Source organism: Ambystoma mexicanum, chromosome 9, assembly GCF_040938575.1.
Source record: "Ambystoma mexicanum isolate Mex_15411 chromosome 9, UKY_AmexF1_1, whole genome shotgun sequence".
In the NCBI taxonomy this organism is placed as follows: Eukaryota; Metazoa; Chordata; class Amphibia; order Caudata; family Ambystomatidae; genus Ambystoma; species Ambystoma mexicanum.
This window is the reverse complement of record NC_090931.1, coordinates 370,915,650-370,938,166: the sequence shown is the minus strand read 5'-3', so window position 1 is coordinate 370,938,166 and position 22,517 is coordinate 370,915,650. Positions and strand designations below refer to the sequence as shown.

The window sequence follows — 22,517 nt, the reverse complement described above, 5'->3', positions numbered from 1 at the left end:
AAGTTTGCAGAGTTCCGGAATATCAGCCTCCTGATCGGTCTCGAGAGTGCCCGTCTGCTCAGTACACTGCCACTATTGGGCCCACCATGGCCTGTTTATTTATTTATACATATATATCGCGCACTGAACCCACGGGTATCAAGGCAGGGATGATGAGCAAAGTTAAAAATTTAATTGGAGAACAAGGTTAGATGGTGGAAAGTCAAGTGTCACGTGCTCTACGCGAAGAGCCAGGTTTTCAGCAATTTACGGAAGGTCCAGTGTGATTGTTCAGCTCTCAGAGCAGGGGGTAGAGCATTCCATTGTTTTTTTTTGCGATGACGGTTTGAACACAAATGCCATAGGATGCCCTGGCGACCCTGAAAATGTGCACCCCCGCTACGGTGTCCCCATGATACTGGTATTAGGACATGGAGTCAGTTGCACACTGAGATCCAAAGAGACGGCATTAAAGGGTGCTGCTGTATGCAATTCCAGATATAGCCCCAGGGTCACGGTCTAGCTGTCCGTCTCAGCAGCGGTCTCGTTTGTGGGCTCCTGCTGCTAGAGGCCATTGAAGCTGCTTAGGGCAGTACAAGAAACATTGGAGTGGTGAGCATTGGACCTAAAGACCTGCTGAGCCCAGGATCTGAATACCATTCATGGGCCAACCAACACAGCTCGCCCTTCCCAACCCGAACCGTGCTCTAAATACAGCAGAAAGGACCGACAGGGGAACCGCCTGGGACCCTGATTCTAGACTGCCATACACTTGAGCAAAGATTTTTAGGGGTCCCTTTCTTCCTGTTTGCAGTGCTATCTATTGAAGAGGGTAGTGCTCTCACCCATTTTCGCTCCCATTCATGTCTATGTTATTTTGTTCCATTTTTTACATAGTATTGTTTGAGCCTTAGGTTAATCATTTTTTTAACTGGGTCAGAGACCTGCCACAGGGGACAACATCAATCAACCTTGTGGGGTTGCAGCAGCCCGCACTTTCATCTCCCTTTTCTCTGGCCTCTACAGTTTTGCTATTAAGGTGCCCGAAGTCTGTGGCTATTGAAAGGCGAGGCCTTCTGCTCACTGAATGGCCCCCGAACTACATGTGACCATCCCCCTTTGCCCTGATGCACTTGCAGGTTTGAGGGCGGGAGAGGTCAAGATTATCTGTTCTTTGACTCTGTTGGGCCTACAGAGCTTTGGCCGTATTCCATGTTCCTGTGTTTGTTCTCTCGTGGCAGAGTAGGCACCACCCGCTTGTGAACCCTCAGGTCCCCTTTTCCCAACCACTATCTTCCTAAAATCCCACCATGCGCCGCCCCCCCCCCGGCCCCATCCCATTACTTCGCATGACTGTTATTTCTCTTGCTCTCTATCTGGGCAAGTGCATACTTTTGTGAAACATATCACCACTCCACCGTATTCCTTCCCTCTTTCTCTCTATCCATCCCCGTCCTCCACTTACTTGTCAAATGACACATTGTCACAATGTCCTTGCCTCTTCCCCTGCACACTAGGACCTCATTTATTCCACTCATCTTGACTAGAGCTCCTCCCATCCCTCCGACTGAACTCACTCTGGGCCTCTGGAATGCCCAATCTCGCTGAGTGAAAACCACCTTCCTCCTTAATTACTTCGACTCCCATCACCCTAAACTCCCTGTGATGGCAAAATCAGGACCTTGGATCTTTTCTCCCTGCTGATCATCTGGGGGCCCTTAACCTCACCAACATGACCAAGGCCCAGCGACTGCAGCTTACTGGCCACTCTCTGGTAACTAACGGCACCTTTCTCCCCACACTCATGGCAAATCGCTGGATCGCGTCTTCCTGTTTTCCTCTCCGAAAGTCTCTGCTTTCTCTCTTGATGCTTCATACTCTGACCACTTACTAATACTCTTCACCAACTCCCAGTGATGCCCCTGCCTCATTTATCACCAAAGGAAAATGGAAGCATGAGTCAATCCTCTGCGATCTTGACGATGACTGGAACATGCTCCAAGTTCTCGCTCCCCACTTGCTCACTCTATCAAGCTTACCTTTGTTGAGTTCAACATTGCATTGGCGAGCCCCTTTAACTACCACTCTCCAGCACACTCCTTTGCCTACTCCTGTCCCCGGGCATCCAACAGCAGGGGGAACATGTGTGCCCTCACTTATGCACCTGGCAGAAATCTCTCTGCTTACAAAGACTCTTCCAGGGTCCTCACCACTCCTGTTGACTCTGCCAAAGCTTACTTCTTCATTGATCTAATATCTTGGTACTCATCACACACTTGCAATCTGTTGATTGCCCTCCAAGCCATGTTCACCTCACCTAAACCTTACTCTATATACTCCTCTCTCTCTGCACTAATGACTTTGCCTCCTACTTCTGATCTAAAATCATTAAATATGAGAACACTTTTGCCCCCAGAGGCGTCGCTGGGTGGGTTTGGGGGGCTATAGCCCTGGGTCTTTTGGTTGCAGCCCCAAATAGAAGATCGGGGGCTACGCCCAAAAGACTAGCTAGCCCTGAGTCCCGACATTAGCATAGCCCCAGATATTTTCCAGACCTAGCAACACTCCAGGTTGCCACTTTTATTCTGCCCCCTTCCTTCTCTCTGCCAAGCTCCACTACAACCCTTTGTACTTTCTTGCTTCGCCTGCCGAGCCTAAGCTCAGCAATTTCTCAGAAAACCCCCTTCTGCTCCTATCGATCCCTCTGCACCGAAGCAATAAAAGCGCTTCCACCTGTAACGTGCTCTCCCCTTCCTCCCTTTTCATCTCTGTTAACTGGCATCAATGCCTACTAGACCGTGGCCACAGTCGGACCCATCTTGCAAGACACACTGCTCTTTCTACAGACCTGTCTCTTATCTGCCTCGCGGCTTCAACATTTTCGAGCAAGTCATCTTCTACTTTATCCTGAACTACTTTGAGGCAAATGCTCTTTGTGGCCCCTGTCAATTTGGGTTATGCAGCAGTGGCTCTAAAGAAACTGCTTCGGTTCGTGTTGCTGAGTGAGTTTTTTTTTTATTTTTACCACGCCACATCACCCACACTCCATCCGCATTCTACTCAATCTCTGCCACATTAGATACTTTGGATCGTGCCTTCACCTCCAACCTCTCTCTTCCATTGGCTTCAAACACACTGGGGGCCTCATTATGAGTTTGCTGGTAACTGCGGTAAATCCACAGAGATACCTCCAAATGGATTTACTGTTACCACTGCTTGGTCTAGCGGAATTACCGCCAGATTACAAGTGGTGGTATCGCAGTGTTAGTCCCCATTTATGGAAACCATTGGACTCCATGGATGGACTCCATGGGGATCTCTGCAGAATTACCACCAAAATACCTCCAAACTTATAATGAGACCCAATGATGTCTGGTATTTGAAGACCCTGTAGCAGTCCCAAGTCATTAACCCCTTCGTACATGGTGTCTGTCTTTATATGTGCCGGGAAGCAATGCCTCTCTGCACGCCCTGTGCAGTCATCAAAGGTGTTGTAAGACAGCATACACTGTGGACCGGGTGCCCTTCACTCTGTCCCTGCAGTCTGCGGTCTGCTTACCTCTGTCTTCCATGTATCTGCTGACGCAGCCCGCCCACGTGGCAGAATGGCTGGGGCACGATCTCTCCGCCCTGTAGAATAGGCCAGAGAGTATTGTCCCTGGCCTGCCACATGACCACTATACAATGTGCAGAACTGTCGGTTTCTGCATACTATACATTTCACTGCCCCCCGCAGACCGGGCACGTGACCTCTGTATACTGTACACACCCCTACTCTTCCGCCCACCTGCAGAATCCTCTTCACGCTCGGCCATGGATGACCGTGTCTTGTGTACAACCCATTCTCTTCCATCCTTCCACCTACAGGGCCATTTCCCCAGTGGGACAGGGGCTGCCTCCATGCTTTACACGTCCCTTACTACTGCCAAAATTGTCCCCTTAACACTGGGACATGGATGCGTGGATACTGTGTACAACCCTTACCGGCCAGCGCCTGCAGAACCTTTAAAGGGCATGAATGTCTTTGTACAGTCTGCAACCCTAACTGGCCAGCACCTGCAGTGTTCCCTTCACGTGGGCATGGGTGTCAATATACTGTGGACAACCCTTACTGGTGAGCACCTGCAGTTCACTTAAAGAGCGTGGATCCTTCAGTGCTGGTCAATGGGCCGGCTCCCGCTGGATCTGAGATCCTGCACCTGATGTGTAGCCAGATCTCAGGATCCGGCCAGAGTCAGCCTCCGCAAACCCCAAATCCATGCTCTGTGCTGGGTTACTTCGAAGAAAAAAACATTGAAAAAATAAAAACACATGTGACGCACGGAGTAGAGGGGCGGCACAGCTCATTGTCACCATGAGGGCTCCGCTGGCTCTGCCCCCTATGTGCACACAGCAGGACTTTGATACAGTTCACAGCTGCAGGACATGCAAATTCTAACTTCCTCTGGTGACCCCATGTAAGGGGTCACCAGCGGAAGTTGCAGTCCTCAGCCACGACATGGTTTATTTGTTTATATATGCAAAGTTTGTCGGATACACGAACCCAGATTATTTATTTATTTATGTAATGTTGGTCGGATACTTGTATCCGACAAAGATTGCATAAATAAAGAAATATACAGGTGTCTGACAAATATTGCAAGAATAAATAAATACCCCTATTAACATTGAACCTATCCCACAAGATGCAGTCACCCAACTGCTTTCAGAGGGGAGCTGCAGATGCTGTGCCGGGTCTGCTTCAAGTAAAAGAAAACATTGCTTATGGCGAACAGAAATCACCTTGTTTCAATAGTACCCAAGGGGGATTTTTTTTTTTAATAAAATGGGATGCAAATTGTGTGTTTTAAATAATATTTACTGAGCAACAATGGTCAAAACTATTATCTGCATAGTGAAGTAACTCATCACCATTGCCATGAAGTAGTTTAAAGTGGAATTGATATATAGTTTGGAAAAGAAGAAGCATGAACGAAATTGCGACGTTTTAAACTACTATTTTGGACATTTCCTTTGATCGGAGGTCAACTGCCATCTCTGCCCCCCCAAACCCTGCCTCCTCGGGAAATGCCATCGCCCCCTCCCAAACTCCGCCCCCCACCCCGGGTCTTGTGGGATGCCCCACCAAATTGTTTCCATTTACACCACTGCAAGCCTAACTGGCCAGCACATGCAGTTCCCTTAAAGGGCATGGATGTCTGGATACCGTGCACAACCCTTCTGGCGAGCACCTGCAGTTCCCTTAAAGAGCATGGGTGGCTCGATACTGTGTACCAACCTTACTGGCCTGCACCGTAGTGTTTCCTTCACACATACATAGATGTCTGGACACTGTGCATTACCCTACCTGGGCAGCACCTGCAGTGTTCCCTTTACACAAGCATGGATGTCTGTGTATTGTCTACATTACTTAATGGCCAGCACATGTAGTTCCCTTAAAGGGCATGGATGTCTGGATACTGTGTACCACCCTTACTGGCCTGCACCATAGTTTTTCCTTCACACAGACATAGATGTCTGGACACTGTGCATAACCCTTACTGGCCAGCACGTGCAGTGTTCCCTTCCACGGGCAAGGATGTCTGGACACTGTGCACATTCGAATGGGGTTGCACCCACCCGCAGCGCCCCCTGCATCCTGGGGAAGAGATTTCTTCATGCTGTCCCTGCGTGCATCTCTCCATGGCTCGGCTCAGGCCGGATATTCAAGCACTGCCAGTTTCACAAGGCTCAGCTCGACAGACACACACACAGCACCAGTGGCTCTGCAGGTCGTTAAGGTGCTAGGGTTTCTTTTATCAGTGGCAGAGCCTTTCATATGCATGATGGGGCATTTTCAACTCAAAGAGCTCGCAAAGCACTAGTTACCTTGCAAATCTGTGGTAGTTAACGTGGGAAACTCAAAGCACCCATTTAAAAATGTGTTTATATCCATGATGACTACTATCTTGACATACAAAAAAATAAAGTTGCTTAAGCCACTAATCAAATGTTTTGAGCATCATGAATAACAACGAGCTGGAGATGTGTTGCAAAGAACTACCATGTCTATCTTTGTTTATTACACGACTTCTTTTATTACATGTCTTAAATCTCTGAAAATACAGTGGGGTTAACTAGATTTTTCAGGTTGCCATTATCTTGCATTCTGGGACTTATAGTTTATATATATTATTTTGGCCTTAGATGTTGCTATAAGGATTTACATGTAATGTGGCTTTATTATGCAATGTGTGTTTTTCTAAGTAAATTCTAGAAGACATTATTACTGTAGACCTTGAAATCCAACAATTTCAGCCAAAGTGTGTGATCCTGGTCGCTCCCCCACCACCACATGACACCTGTACCCTGCCGATCCCCCTCCAAAACCTCACCCCTGCCACCAGCCATCCGTCTCACCGTGCCATTTCCTCTTTTTTGGATGCATCCAGAGTACCACTAGTTCCCTTTTTCCACTTCCACCACTGCCCAGAGCACTATTGCGGGAGGGTTGGATAAGGTAATTTTTAATCTCCCCCAATGGGGATACAAACCCGTGTCCGGCAGGTAATGTACTGGTGTCACAGGCCACTGCGCTATGTGGCTAAGACACCTCTTCTACACTTTATTTGCATTACCTGCCTGGGGCATAAAGCCAATTTCTGAACTACCAACCAAACCTGCACCTCCAGTGTTTTTGCCGTCTCCAATGAAACACGATTATTGTTAGACTGCTGCAGGCACAGCTGTGTGTGGGTAATGGGGTGGTTATGAAGTTTACCATTTTCCTCGAGGTGCGTGCGGTGGGTGGTTAGAAAGGGTGTATGAAGTGTCATGATGCTGGGAACATGACTCGAAGTAATGCTGTCCATAAGAGGCATTTTCTTTCACTGAGTTTCTTTCACCCCTGACACTACAGTTGATAATCAGTTTTGGGGTGGGGTGGAGGAGAGACAGGACGCCAGGTCGATGTTTGTATTAGGGAGGAGAGTAGGCAGGGTGCATAGGGTGGTATGTGAGTGATACAAAGGTGGGTGCCTGAAAGGGCTCATAATTACACTGCTTTTCCTGCATACTTTGATCACTGCCTGTGCACTGTGTAAATGCCCCATTTCTATCCACCTGCAGTGTCCTTGCACACTGGGTCATGGATTTCTGTACACTGGGTAATCTCTCACTACTCTGTCCCCCTGCAGTGTGCTCGCGCATTGTGTCAGGGATTTCTGCACATTGGGTGATCTCTCATTGACATGTGCACCTTCATTGTCCCTGCACATTGGGCCAGGGATATCTGTACACTAGGTGATCACTCACTGCTCTGTCCACCTGCAGTGCCCCAGCACAGTGTGTCAGGGATTTCTGTACACTGGGTGATCTATACCTGCTCTATCCACCTGCAGTGCCCCGGCTGTGAGGAATCAACTTCCGGGGCACCAGTGGTCCAGGGATGATGAATATCGGTTTCTAAACCATCAATCAACCCCACACCTCTAGTACACCAGAAGGGATCCTAACAGATTGGAATACGAGTGAATTATAAGACCTCCTTGTCCAATTTTGGTAACGTGGACGGAACAGCAGGCTTATCTCTGCAAGGTCGTGGATCGTTGGTTAGTTGCAACACAGCGAAAATACAATTATTACCCAATGATAAAAAGGGACTGTCCAGTCAAGGTTGTATACAAATATTGACTTTATTATTACTACAACAGACAGTTCTACCACACTACAAAATACAACATACCCTGCAAAGGAACACAGAGGACACACAGGTTCATGAAGGAAGGGGATGCACTCCGGATACTGACAGGAGGATACTCGGTGAAGCAATCAGTCTTAACTGTTCATCGTCATTTGGTTTCAGCAGCAAGGGAGCAAGGTGTTGTAAATGTCACTAGGGGCCTTCGGAGAAGGACCAGGGAGCCAGAACCACAATGCACCTGCTGCTTGAGAGGTTATTGATGCTCGACAGCGTTGAGTTGGTTCCAGGATACTTTTCAGCTTCTGTGACAGAGTTCAAGACAGGAGACAGCTGCGAGTATCAGGCGGCAGGAAGTTCGGCAAGCGAGGCTGGACGGACGGCTATAGGAAGGCCTACACGGTGGCTCTGAGCCAAGAATCATTGTCTCTGTGCTGGTTGGCGGATCTGGAATGCTGGTCGAGGCATTTCAGGTGGCTCTGGTGACTGCGGCTTGACAACAGTCAGCGGTGCAGCGGGATGCAGTACGAGGGCTCAACTTTCTCGAAAATGTCCTTAAAAGATGGATGCTGGATGATGCTTGGGTGGCACTCCTCCTAGCTTCTTCTCCGGGCTTGTGTCCTTTCAAGGCAGACAGCCCAAAGCTCAGGAGAATGATTGCAGTCAATGGACTTGTCCTTTGTCCAGAGAATCTCTGGCACTTCCCTCTTAGGAAGCTTGCTGGCTGAACCCAGCAGGGCACACTGTGTGCTGGCTGGGTACCGGTTCTGGAGCTGCTGGACAGGTCCTCTGAGTCCGGCATCTCCCTCTGTTCCCTGGGAGATGTTTAGGGGAGAGATCTTGCTTCCCTCTTGTAATTCCTTGCCTTCTTTCACTGGCGGAAGATGTAAGGTCGACAGTATCTTCAAATCAGGTCCACATGAGTCCTTCTACTTACTCCTTTTGAAGTCTTCAGATGATCTGCTAAGTGAGGGGTTCAGCCCTCTTTTAAAGCCAAATGGGCCCAAGTGATTGCTGCAGGCTAAGCCCAACTTAATGAACCAATCCTGGGTCCCCACCAACAATATTTTGTTATGCATAAGGTCAGGACCAGAGCGCTCGGCAACAGGACAGACAAGAGGTGATGACATATACCTAAGTCCCACCCAGCTTCCTGTCTGTTGTAGATCAAATTGTCTCTCTGGTTAACTGAGCCCTCTGTGACTCTTGATTAAAGAGCATGGTTCCCTTGTAGTTTGTGCTGAGAGCAGACGTACTGTATGCCCCATCCCACATACTTCTCCCCTCTGAAAGGGGTCTGCTTGGCAGGGACACCTGTGGTAACTGCTGGATGCAGACAGGCCATTTGCTGTCTTTCATAGAGACAGGTGGGAACTATCTTTAAGTTGACACATTGCATACCAAAGGGGTGTTAGCCCCGCCTTTCCTGTTGTCCATTCTGGCAACCAAGCCCCTTCATACTTGCTTCAATGATCTTGTTAGTATGTACTGCCACCAGCCAGAGGAAAAATGGAATGCAGATCCATGGAGCCCTTGATATTAAAATGAGGCTGCCCAGGCTGGAGGAAGGTGGGCTGTCACATTGCAGCTGAATTTGACAGGGGAAGACGCCACCTGTAGGCAGTGTCTTACCGCAGTACATGTGACTATGCGTTTGGTGCAGGAAGTAGAAGAAATGTGCGCGGAATGGCCTCACACATTTCTCAGAGGTTGGTCTCCCATCATTCATTTTCATTATTAAAAAATCAAAACAAAAAAGCCCAGGCAAGCGCACTCTCGCCATGCGGATGGTCAAATTCCTCACACTTGCACACTGTGTCAGTGTTATCTGTACACTGGGTGATCTCTACCTGTTCTATCCACTTGCAGTGTCCTGCACACTGGGTCAGGGATTTCTGTACACTGGGTGATCTCTACCTGCTCTGTCCACCTGGTGTGTCCCTGCACATTGGATCAGGGATATCTGTACACTGGGTGATCTCTCACTGCTCTATCCACCTGCAGCAGGGCCGGCCTTAGTTGCAACAGCGCGCATGCCGAATTAGCGCACTCCCCGTGCACCCCTGGTCAACAGGTGGAAGGGCGGCGGGAGCAGGATGCGTCACATTTTTTTCTTCCTCCTCGCTCCGGCGCCTCGAAGGGAGCTAATCATTGGAATAGGACGCTCATGCTAGTGCATGAGCGTCTTATAACTCCTATTCCAAATCAAACCGACTCGCTCCCGCGTCAGAGCAAGGAGGTAATCATGTGAATAGGGCGCTGATGAAAAGCATCAGCATCCTATTGTTATAAAATATGTCGCGCCGCTGCGGGCGCATTTGATAACAAAAGGGCGCCTCCATGCCTTCTCCCACTACACTAGCTCGGGGGAGCCCTTGAAAGACTCCCCCGTGCTGGCGTGGAAGGTTGATAATGGTGTCCCGTGGAGCATGGCGCCCCGGGTGGTCGCCCAGCCCGCCCTGCCCTAAGGCCGACTCTGACCTGCAGTGCCCCTGCACACTGGGTCAGGGATTTCTGTACACTGGGTGATCTCTCAATGCTCTGTCCACCTGCAGTGCCTCCGCACACTGGGTCAGGGATTTCTGTACACTGGGTGATCTGCCACCGCCCCTCCACCCATCTGCAGCGGCCACCCTCAGACTCGAGAGAAAATGCGCTCGTATAAGATCCGTAACCATAATATAACACCCCCCGGCCCTGCCGACTGGCTCGTGGGGTCTCTGTATGCTGTAGGCACACATCTCACACTGTTGCATCCCTCTGCTGTGCCCCGCGCAGGCAGGGGGTCGACTTGCTGTGTGTGATGCTCACAGGCTCACTCTGAGACAGTCCTTGCTCCTCTTTCTTCAGGCTAGGGCGTGCTACGCCTGTCTTGCCTCCATTTGGGCTCCGCTCGCCCGCCCCTCGCCCTACTTCCTGACTGCCTGAGTGGGCCTTTCTGGCATTTGTGGTAGCCAGTTTGACTCTCCAGCTGCCATTCGGTGCTTCGTGTGGGACACGACGCGATGCAACAGGGGCAGGCCCGTGACGTAACGATAGGTGTATCGCTAAATGGCGCTACTGATTCGACCTCCCCAAATCTGAAACTACACTGGCAGAGAAAGGGGACAAGGACCTACTTTTGAAAGTAGGCAGCCTTTGATGAAGGAGGGGCCCTTGAGAAATGCAAATGTCCTCCGCAGCCTGAGCTGAGTTAAGTGAGACAATCTCCTGTTGTGTGAAAAACAAAGGCTTGACAGGAATGTGGGGGAACTGGTTCTGTTCTCCGAGATGAGTTTCTGCCGTTGGAGGGGGCCGCTATGCCCGGGGAGACTCCTCCCCATTTGGAGGGTTATATTAAGCGTGGGGCACTTCCGTGCCAGCGTTTCGTTCACAGCTTTCCAAGTGCAAGAGAGGTGCCCGTCTGCAAGTGACCTACAGCGATCCGCACGATGGCTTCCATGGGGCTGCAAGTCCTGGGCATCGCCCTGGCGGTGATCGGCTGGGTGGGCGCCATCGTCATCTGCGCGCTGCCCATGTGGCGGGTCACGGCCTTCATCGGGAACAGCATCGTGACGGCCCAGATCATGTGGGAAGGGCTGTGGATGAACTGCGTGGTGCAGAGCACCGGGCAGATGCAGTGCAAAATATACGACTCCCTGCTGGCGCTGCCCCAGGACCTGCAAGCGGCCCGCGCCCTGGTGGTCATTGGCATCGTGGTGGGCATCCTGGGCCTCATGATGTCCATCATGGGCGGGAAATGCACCAACTGCGTGGAGGGCGAGAGCACCAAAGCGAAGGTCATGATCGTGTCGGGCGTCATCTTCCTCCTGGCCGGCCTCCTCATCCTCGTGCCCGTGTGCTGGTCGGCCAACAACATCATCCGCGACTTCTACAACCCGCTGGTGGTGGAGGCTCAGAAGAGGGAGCTGGGGGCCTCGCTCTACATCGGGTGGGCGTCGGCGGCTCTTCTGCTCCTGGGCGGGGCCTTGCTCTGCTGCAACTGCCCCCCGAAAGACCCCAAAGCCTATTCCGCCAAGTACACGGTCGCCCGCTCCCAGGCGACCAGCAACTACGTCTAAAGGCCGGGCACTGCTTCAGACAGTCGGCCCGTCTCTGGGAGACGCACGTCATGGACCATGGACACAAACTCTCGAAAGAGCCAGCCAGAGCATGGGGGCCAGCCACTATACAACTTTACTCTGTTTCAAAGATGTCTCTTAAGAAGGCCTCTCCGGACCCTGCCCTGCAAGACTCTCTTGGAACTCTAGTTTTCAACCTAACTGGAGCCTGCAAGAAGCAGCCGAACTGAAGTAGCGCCGCGTAACCAAGGCATGGCCTAGCGCTGCATCTTAGAAGAGGGCGTGGGGAGGGGTGTTTGGTTTGGATGCTGGGATGAAGTTTGGGACATTGATGAGGAAAAGCAAAGCGGCCCGGGGCAGGTGTCAGTTACAGCAGCGAACAGGTGCGGCGGTGGGGAAGGGCTGAGCAGGTGCCGCGGCGGCGGTGGGAAAGGGCTGAGCAGGTGCAGAGGAGAGGGAGAGGCCCCGAGCAGCGCAGCCTGGGTGTGCCGACTGCCTGACTCAGCCCCAAGCGTGAGAGCGAAGGAGTTGCGCCTCCACCCCGCCGAGAGCAAGGAAGCAGCAGACACACCCTTGGCAGATCCTTGAACGGGACTGGAAACAACAACAACCAGGACAGCGCCGAGCTGATGCAAACAGCAGGTGCATCACGGGAGCAGAATATTCCCCACGTGCTGCGATCCCCCACGCCCAGGGCTGACTCCACGCCTGATACAAATGGCCACGTCCAGTGACGGCCCTTCTGCCTGCTGTAATCGCAAAGCCGAGTGCAAAGCCCACCTGCTGCAATCACCGTGTCCAGTGACAGCCCCCATCTGCTTCAGTCACCATGGGCACCGACAATGCCCCACCTGCTGCAATCACCGTGTCCAGTGACACCAATCTGCTTCAGTCACCATGGGCACCGACAATGCCCCACCTGCTGCAATCACCGTGTCCAGTGACAGCCCCCCACGCCCACCCCAATCTGCTTCAGTCACCATGGCCACCGACAATGCCCCACCTGCGGCAATCACCGTGTCCAGTGACACCAATCTGCTTCAGTCACCATGGGCACCGACAATGCCCCACCTGCTGCAATCACCGTGTCCAGTGACAGCCCCCCACGCCCACCCCAATCTGCTTCAGTCACCATGGGCACCGACAATGCCCCACCTGCTGCAATCACCGTGTCCAGTGACAGCCCCCCACGCCCACCCCAATCTGCTTCAGTCACCATGGGCACCGACAATGCCCCACCTGCTGCAATCACCGTGTCCAGTGACAGCCCCCCACGCCCACCCCAATCTGCTTCAGTCACCATGGGCACCAACAATGCCCCACCTGCGGCAATCACCGTGTCCAGTGACAGCCCCCATCTGCTGCAGCCACCCTGGGCACCGACAATGCCCCCCCCGCCCCCAACTGCAGAAATCGACATGTCCAGTGACTGTCCCCCATGTACTGGGATGCCATACCTGCTGTAATTGACAATTCTCTATATTCTGAAAACACCGTGTCCTGGGACAGTGCTGACCTTCTTCCAGGGGTGTGTAAAAAAAAGTGAAGGGTGGGGGAGGGGTCGGTGTGATCTCCGTGCCAGTTTATCACCGGGAAATGTTAAATCAATTCTAATGCACCAAATATTGCTGTACATTTTTCGCAGTAAATTCAATGCTAAGTATTACGGGATAAACAGAAGGTTAATTTGGGAGGGGGGGGCACTGGAGGGATGGGCACGGCACTTAGGCGAGAGTGAGTGGGACGAGGGAGGATTCCCGGGAGTCGAAATGAAACAGGAGGATTTGAAGGGGCAGCAAAGGGTATGTTGCAGCTACTAGAAGGGTCCTGGGGGCTGCGACTGACGTGTCGAGTTCTAAAGGCCTCGTAATCCTTTCGTGACCATCCCAAAGGATGTGCGATTACCCTCCCCAGATCTGAATTGCATGTATTGTTTACCCACGCGGTGATAGTGTTTGTTGTCCAGGAAGTGCCTTCTTTCGGTCTCTTTCCCGTGTTTCCGTGTCTCTTGGTACACCCCCCACTCCCCACCACAACGTTCTTCTTCCTTTCGCCCCTCTGCTCTGTTTTCTCTTCTCTAAGTTCAAATCTTACTTTTAATCTCTCTTGTCCCTTTTCCGTGCAGTTTATCGCGGGCCTTTTCTTCTGCGTTCCCGCCTTTTCCTGCTCTCCCTGTGTCTTTAGCCCGGCTTTATTGTATATAGTGTACATTTGATGCTAGAATAGGGATATGTAGAATTAGTCACCGTGTACACCGTCTCCGTTGAATTGCCCCGTTGTGGTTCCCCTGTGTCCCAGCAGGCTTCCGTTAGCAAGGCCCATAGTGTTGGCACTTTGCAGCCAGTATGCGCTGGTTTCAGAGGCTGCTGGAAGCGGACACCAGAGACGGGTGTTCTTGGGAAACATATCTAGACACAGGCTGAGTGTGGTCACTCGTTAGCTAGACAGCGCCCCCCAGTGGCAGAGATGAGCGGCGCAGTCCGTCTACAGAGACACGCCACTTTTCCTCAGAGCCGGAAGCGCGCCCTACTCACCTTTCTGGTTTGGGTACTGGTTTTGGTCGGCTGGAACAGCTTGTACCACACGCTGGAACAAAGTTCTGCACTTTTAGGCAAGGGCGGGGACTCGGCCCGAGGCCTAAGGGAGACAATGCGTATTCAAGCACCGTTTCGATGTTCAGACTCGGCTCGCCAAGTATCATGGCGTTACAAGCCTACTCCACAAAGAGAGAATCGGGCATGGTTTATACTACAGGCATAAAAACGCTGCTGTCAGTTTGAAAACCAGGAGTTAATCGATAGGAGACCATGTGTTGACCATAACGCAGGTGCCTTACTCCCCCCATTAAAAAAAAACCATACCCCATGTAGTATCCAGGCAGAAACGTTGCTAGAGGGGGCTATAGCCCCAGATCCTTTGGTTGTAGCCCTGGGTAGAAGTTTAGGGGATACAACCAAAAGGCTAGCTAGCCCCGAGTCCCGACAATAACTTAGCCCAAATTGTTTCCAGATCTAGCAACACCCCTGTATCAAGGGCTTTAAGTGGGTGGGGGCCCATCGTCCTGGTTCAGGATCCAGGGTGGCTGATGCGCATTTTTCGACCTGCCACATGAAGTATGGTTTGCAATTTATATAAGGGGTAACCTATACCTGTCTGGGGGCGCCAAATCCACCCCCTTGACTGCATTGAGCGGGGCCGGTACCCTCTCAAGGAGTGCATGAAAAGTGAGTGTGCGAAATTCTGGGATAAGGGGAGGCCATGGGAAATAAACCTGACAGTGCACTCGATGCTCCTGAAACCTACTTTTGTAATAACCATTTTGGTAATATTCTGTTGGAAAAGTGATGCTATTTTGTAAAATAAAATCTTGATTTTAGCTGCCGATTTGTCTCTTTATTAAACACACGTATCCTCTGGGAGAAGGGGGGGGGCGGGTGTGGTTGTACGGGGGACGCATTGACTGGGCTGCCTGGCAGGGAGGGTACCGTATGGCAGTCAGGTAAGTGAAATGCTACAGGGTCAACCGTTATGTGGGGATCCGAGGAGGGCAGGGTGGGCACGATCTTCATTGAAACTATGCCTTCCCATTCCAGTATCTGTATCTATACCCTATCCCCTTCCCCTCCTTAGTGCCCCCCCCCTGAACCCATCCCCCTTTTGTTGCCGCGCTACTGGCCTATTCCATATTCCTTCCACAAACGTTACGCCATGAGTTCTCCTTGGTGCCTCATTCCTTGTTTGTTGTCCTGCGAATGAAAGTCGCTGTTACGGTGCTTTGTTTATATATTTATTTTTTACATTTGTATCGCGCACTAAACACACAGGCATCAAGGTGCTGTTGCAGAACACGTTACACGACGTAACAGTCATGAGTGAACAGTGGGCTGCATTTGAGTGAAGAGCCATGGTTTTAGCAATTTGCAGAAGGTCCCGTAATAATATTCAACGCTCTTAGAAGACTGCTTACATTACCTAAAATCTACCCTCCCGTACTGTCCCTCGACAGCCCTTTCTCCAGTATCTCAGCTTGATCCTCAGAGCCCTGGGCCATCCTGAGTCTCCCTTTCCACTGACCCTACCACCTCCCTCGAGGCTCTGTGTAATCTCCCACTGAGAGGCCTATCCCACGTGTGTCCTTGGGCCCCATCTCCCTTTTGCCATTTTAGAATCTCATCGTATATTCCCTGTGGGAGTCCAGCACCCTCTTTCGATGTCTATGCAATCGCCACAGTTTTCCCATCGTCTCCTGCAACCCCATCCTGTTTGCACCTAACCATAGAAGCGTGTTTGAAGGATCTTGGACAGCAGCAGGTGGTGGCTTACCTGTCAAGAGGGGGTACACCTATCCTTTGCCTCCTCACTGATGGGAGACTTGACGCCATGCTGAGTCTTGGTCCATGCCACCCAGTCTTTAGCCAGTGCTCGAAGTGTACCAAAAGAAGTAGTGGAATTATGTTCCCTGCTGGCCTGCACCGCTCCCCACAAACCCCATCACCACGCTCCCTCCCATGCACAATACTTACCCCAAAACACATGCACCTGCTGTTTAAGGGAACGTCCAGTGTAGTGCATTGAAAGTGCAAGTTTCAACTGCTTCCTACACTTTTATTTTAAAACGAAACCATTCCGGAATGGTTTCTTTTTAAAATAAAAGTAAAATAAAAGTATAGGAACGTTAACACTTAATTAAAAGACGTAGTGGAGCACCGCTCCCACCCACTCCGACCACTGTCTTTAGCAGGGGTGTTCTACCTTCCTACAGCCCCTGTGGAAGATGCTATTTAATTTGTACCGCGCACTGCTGCTGTTTTCATGGCCTCCAGGTGCTCGAGAAAGGGCAGCTGGCAATTCTGATCAGTACTGGTGGGTACCACAGGTCCAGGGGCATGCTAACGTGTCCGAAAGCTTCCTTGGCTCACATAGGGCCGACGTGGTGGAGCAATCCAGGCCTAGGTTTAAGGGGGGTGTGCAGGGCGACACCAGATCAAGGGTAACCTGATCATTATCTATGGAAGTAAAGAGCGATGTTCAGTTTTGACTGGTGCATTTTTTAACTGTTGGGTGTAAATGTTGTCTAATTTAGGGGTTTGGTATTTCGCTTTCACCCAATAAAATAGATAACAATTGTGCCTTTTAGGGTTGCATTTTTAGAGGAGGTTAGATTTAAAATTCATGGGTTTTATATGCAGTCCGCTTGGGGAACACACAAACTATTCCCAAAATTCAGATCTCGGGAACCATTTCCCAGTGCCATTCTCATCGCCGCTGTTCTGCTACACATGTTGCTCATTGCCTAGGTTCTGCCCAATGTGGTTCTCACTGCTGGCGTTCTGCTCATGTGATTCCCACTTCTGCAGCGTGGTCCATGTGGCCCTCATTGCCACAGTTCTGCTCTATGTGGCCTTCATTGCCACAGTTCTGCTCCCTGTGGCCCTCATTGCCTCAGTTCTGCTCCATGTGGCCCTCCTTGCCAAAGTTCTGCCTCATGGAGCTCTCATTGCCACAGTTTTGCTCCATGTGGCCCTCGTTGCCACAGTCCTGCTCCACGTGGCCCTCATTGCCTAGGTTCTGCCCAATGTGGCCCTCATTGCCACAGTTCTGTTCCATGTGGCCCTCATTGCCACAGTTCTGCTCCATGAGGCCCTCATTGCCTCAGTTCTGATCCATGTGGCCCTCATTGCCACAGTTCTGCTACACTTGTTCCTCATTGCCTAGGTTCTGTCCAATATGGCTCTCACTGCTGGCGTTCTGCCCATGTGGTCTTCACTGCCCTATATGGCTCTCACTGGCTCATTTCTGCCCCATGTGATTCCCACTTCTGCAGCTCGGTCCTTGTGACCCTCATTGCCACAGTTCTGCTCCATGTGGCCCTCATTGCCACCGTTCTGCTCCATGTGGCCCTCATTGCCTCAGTTCTGCTCCATGTGGCCCTCATTGCCACAGTTCTGATCTATGTGGCCCTCATTGTCACAGTTCTGCTCCGTGTGGCCGTCATTGTCTGAGTTCTGCTTCACGTCGCCCTCATTGCCACAGTGCTGCTCCAGGTGGCCCTCATTGCCACAGTTCTGCTCCATGTGGCCCTCATTGCCATAGTTCTGCTCAGTGTGGCCCTCATTGCCTAGGTTCTGTTCCATGTGGCCCTCCTTGCCACAGTTCTGCACCATGTGGCCCTCGTTGCCTAGGTTCTGTCCAATGTGGCCTTACTGACGCAGTTCTGTCCCAACGGTTCTCCCAGTACCCAGTTCTGCCCCACAGCCACTCGCAGTGTCCAGCGTCTGCATGTGTGACTCCCAGCGATCACAGTTTTCCAGGGTCACTCGCAGTGCCCCGTTATCCCCCAGTGTCACTTCCAATTACTATTCCCCCCAAATGTCACCCTAAATTCCCATTTCAGCTAAGATGATGCGCTCTGTTTCCTAGTTTGACAGCCACCTCCTGTCCCAGGTTCTGCCTCATGCGCTTCCCTGCAGAGGGCTGCTTCAGTGCCACTCTTAGTGCCCAGTTCTACTCCAAATTTTAAAAGTTCACCCACGGCTCATCGTACAGTAGGTCTAATGAGTTTGTATGTAACACGCTGCGAAAGTACATTTTAAAACACCTTCGTGATGACCATACTATTACGGGTGTGCAATCAGTGGCCACACCCGGGCGTGGTCTTTAGAGTTGAGGGGTGTGTTCTACCCATGCTCAAATAGCTGCTTTACTACTGAGGCAGGACTTGTGCTGCTTGGCGCGCTCAGAGGTGGCAGAACTAATATGGCAGCCTAGCCCTGCGTCATTGTCACTTGGGGTGCCCAGTTCTGCTCTACGTGTCTCCGCGTGCCTATGTTCTTCCCGGCTTCTCCCTCGCTTCCACAGTTTCCCCAAATATCACTCTCAGCGCCTGCGTTCTGCCTTATCTCATAGGTGCCAACATGACCCATTCCATTCTGTAGGTGCTTGCCCAGTCCTGTTTTTTTCATTTGCATCCAGGGACGTTTAGCTCCACTTTTCGCTTTATAAAACTCAGACTACATGTTCCAGAATGCAAAGAAAAACCAGGACTGGATAAGTGCCTACAGAGTGGAATGGTTAATGTTGGAAACTGTTATTTGTCTCCCACTGCCCCAGTTCGGCTCTGTTGTTGCTCTTAGTCCACATTACGCCCCCATTTTCTTTCACGGTGCCCAGTTCTTCCCCAATGTGGCTCTCAGTACTGGGCACTGTCTGTGTGTATTTGTGTATATGTGCATAGCAGGTGTGTGGGGACAAAGGAACCGTTTTATGGCAGTAACATTTTCAAAGGGCAGAATTTAGCACGGAGAGTGAAATTGGGGCATGCGTTCTACTGCCGTGGGACTCTCAGTGCCACAGTCTTTCCCTATATCGTCTTCCTTCCCAAACTCTAAGCCATCTTGCTGTTACTGCCCTGAAACTGCTCTGGTGCCCTCTCACAACTCAACACACATACGCTCTCTCTCTCTCTCTCTCTCTCTCTCTCAGACGCACTCACAAACACTCACACTCATAAACACTCACACTCATTAACACTCACACTCTTTAAAAGCCAAGCATGACTTTATTTCTGCCCTGATCCTCTCTTCCACTCCCAGATTTGGGTCCTCTTTGGCCTCTTGCCTGGGACTAGGAAGCAGAGAGGAAATTGACTGACAACTCCCCTCTCTGCTGCGTCCTGCCCCTTTGTTGCCCGTAGGGAGACGTGATACTTTCTACATTGGACACGTGATTGACAGAATCACGTGCCTCCAGAATGACAAGACAACACTGAAGAGTGGCAGGTCACAGAGCAGTGTCTGGATCTGGCACCGGATGTTCCCAGGGATGTGGTGGTGACAGGGGTGTCCTGGACTCCATTGCTTTGGGTGGGGTCACTTTGCAGAATTAAGGCTGCCTGCTTGATGCAAGGGACTCATGGGGCAAAAGAGACGGGAAAAGCACCCTTGGCGCACCCTGGTCTCTTTAATGCTGCTTCAGGTGTAGTGCTCAGCCAGTTATGGGGGCCTGCGTTATAGTAAGGAGACTCTCCTTTCATGATGTGGTCTCATAGTCGAGCAGAGCCCCAAATGTCCAGTCAGGGTTCTCCTATGTCCTTGCCAAGTATCCGATGGGAAACACAGGAGAGTACTCGGGAGGATAACTCAGGGGCAACGTGCTTGCCTTGGAAGCAAAACGACACGGAGCACCACAAGTTCGATCCCCGGGTCAGCCCTTAGAAACCTCTGGGTATTAACGTTATAAATAACCTATCATACTCACCCTGGAACTCTTTCTAGTGACGCTTCGGAAAAGACCTTTATGGCTTGTTCACGAGAGTCCTCTGTCGCTTCTTGTGCGGCACTTTGCCTCCTAGCAACCCATGTCCGGTTCTTTTCCTTACAAGGAAAAGTCCTAATGTTTTTTCCAAAGACTGGTGCAAAGCCTCAAGAACCTGTGAGATACATGCTGAGGTCAGGTCTCAGGCTCCAGTCAGAGAGTTGCGTTCATTCAAACACACAGCAAGGTGGCCAGCCAGAGCCAGGCATCATCATTCTGACTCTGCGGGCATTCTCTTGGAGACTTTTTTTCGGCTGCATTGGCATTTAGTTTCACCGGAGGAAGCCATCAAATTAAAGACAATCCCATAGTATGTCAGGGCTGGTTCTATCATGGGCTGCTCAGCTCCAGGACCATGTATGGCTACATATATATCTGCATGCAGTATACATGTGAAACAATGTCCAGCTTCTAATGGCAACATCCTTATATGCGTGCAGTATACATAGGAAACAATGTCCAGCTCCTGAGGGCAAAATCCTTATCTGCGCGCAGTATACATAGGAAACAATGTGCAGCTCCTGAGGGCAACATCCTTATGTGTGTGCAGTATACATAGGAAACAATGTCCAGCTCCTGAGGGCAACATCCATATCTGTGTGCAGTATACATGGGAAACAATGTCCAGCTTCTAATGGCAACATCCTTATCTGCCTGCAGTATACATATGAAACAATGTCCAGCTCCTGAGGGCAACATCCTTATCTGTGTGCAGTATACATAGGAAACAATGACAAGCTCCTGAGGGCAAAATCCTTATCTGCGCGCAGTATACATAGGAAGCAATGTGCAGCTCCTGAGGGCAACATCCTTATGTGTGTGCAGTATACATGGGAAACAATGTCCAGCTCCTGAGGGCAACATCCTTATGTGTGTGCAGTATACATAGGAAACAATGTCCAGCTCCTGAGGGCAACATCCTTATGTGTGTGCAGTATACATAGGAAACAATGTCCAGCTCCTGAGGGCAACATCCATATCTGTGTGCAGTATACATGGGAAACAATGTCCAGCTTCTAATGGCAACATCCTTATCTGCCTGCAGTATACATATGAAACAATGTCCAGCTCCTGAGGGCAACATCCTTATCTGTGTGCAGTATACATAGGAAACAATGACAAGCTCCTGAGGGCAACATCCTTATCTGTGCGCAGTATACATAGGAAACAATGTCCAGCTCCTGAGGGCAACATCCTTATCCGTGCAGTATACATAGGAAACAATGTCCAGCTCCTGGGGGCAACATCCTTATCCGCGCACAGTATACATATGAAACAATGTCCAGCTCCTGAGGGCAACATCCTTATCTGTGCGCAGTATACATAGGAAACAATGTTCAGCTCCTGAGGGCAACATCCTTATCTGCGCGCAGTATACACAGGAAAAAATGTTCAGCTCCTGAGGGCAACATCCTTATCTGTGCACAGTATACATAGGAAACATCTTCAACTCTTGCAGGCAACTGGATATTTGAAGGGGGCGTCATACAAGGGGAAAGCCATGGTTGCACCCCAGAAACCTAGAAATACTTCCACTGCCAGGTACGCTCACATAGCCAGACTGTCAAGTTTAATCTCCTCCTTCAGATAAACACAGTGGCGGCTGGTGAATTTGTTAAATGGCAGGTGTATAAATATTTCTCCCAGATACGCCCTAGCGTCTGAGTGTCGCAGGTGAGCTAGATCCAATCAGGGATTCGGGGTAGGAGGCGGATGCCCCCCCCCAAGATTTTTTTTTTAAAAAGTGTTTTTTAGATATTTTTCGAAAAATTGGCTAAAAAGCCAAACGGTATGCAATTGGATTCGTAGGGCAAACACAATTTACTTGATGTATAAGCACCTTACAAATGCCCAATACAAGAAAATAAATAAATAAATAAATAAAATAGATGCAAGTCACTAACAGTGTACAGAAGCATTTCTCCAACACATTTTCATGGTGCATTTGCCCACAATATGTGTCAGTGTAAAGCATTTTCACACTAGCTGTGCCCATACATTTCCATGCTGATTGCACCAATATATGCTAGTATTCCTGTATAAGAAGATATGCATGTTTGTTTTGCGCATAATGCCAGTAATGAAACTATAAGAAAAGATGTACATGCTTGTTCTGTCAATATATGGAAGTGTCCCCACGTAGGACTATGCTCCAGTTGTCTGCACCATTAAAATGCATGCCAAAGTATGAAAAACTGTCCAAACTGGCTGCACCAAAAAGCTAGCCCGGCTACATAACACTTATCATGCTTGCTTTATCAAAGATGCCCAATACAATGTATCATGCCATAGTAAGAATAATGCCACTGGTCATGCCTGCTTTTTCAAAGATGCCCAATACAAATTGTCACGCCACAGTAAGGAATGGCCAAACGGGTTGCATAACGATTCCAGTCTAGCTTCATATTAATATTTATTATGCTTGCTTTATCAAAGCTGCCCAAAACAAAATGGCATACCACAATAAGAAATTACTAGAACGGCTG

General features: G+C 50.3%; 2 protein-coding genes across 2 annotated transcripts in view; both read left to right on the top strand.

Moving 5' to 3' along the window:
- Positions 1–22,517, top strand: part of LOC138488079 (claudin-4-like) — a 229,215-nt gene that overhangs the window by 144,642 nt on the left and 62,056 nt on the right. The window lies entirely within an intron of this gene.
- On the top strand, positions 11,007–15,100 carry LOC138488078 (claudin-4-like). Its single transcript, XM_069614823.1, has one exon. The coding sequence runs from the start codon at positions 11,089–11,091 to the stop codon at positions 11,716–11,718; it is 630 nt and encodes a 209-aa protein (XP_069470924.1). The 5' UTR covers positions 11,007–11,088; the 3' UTR covers positions 11,719–15,100.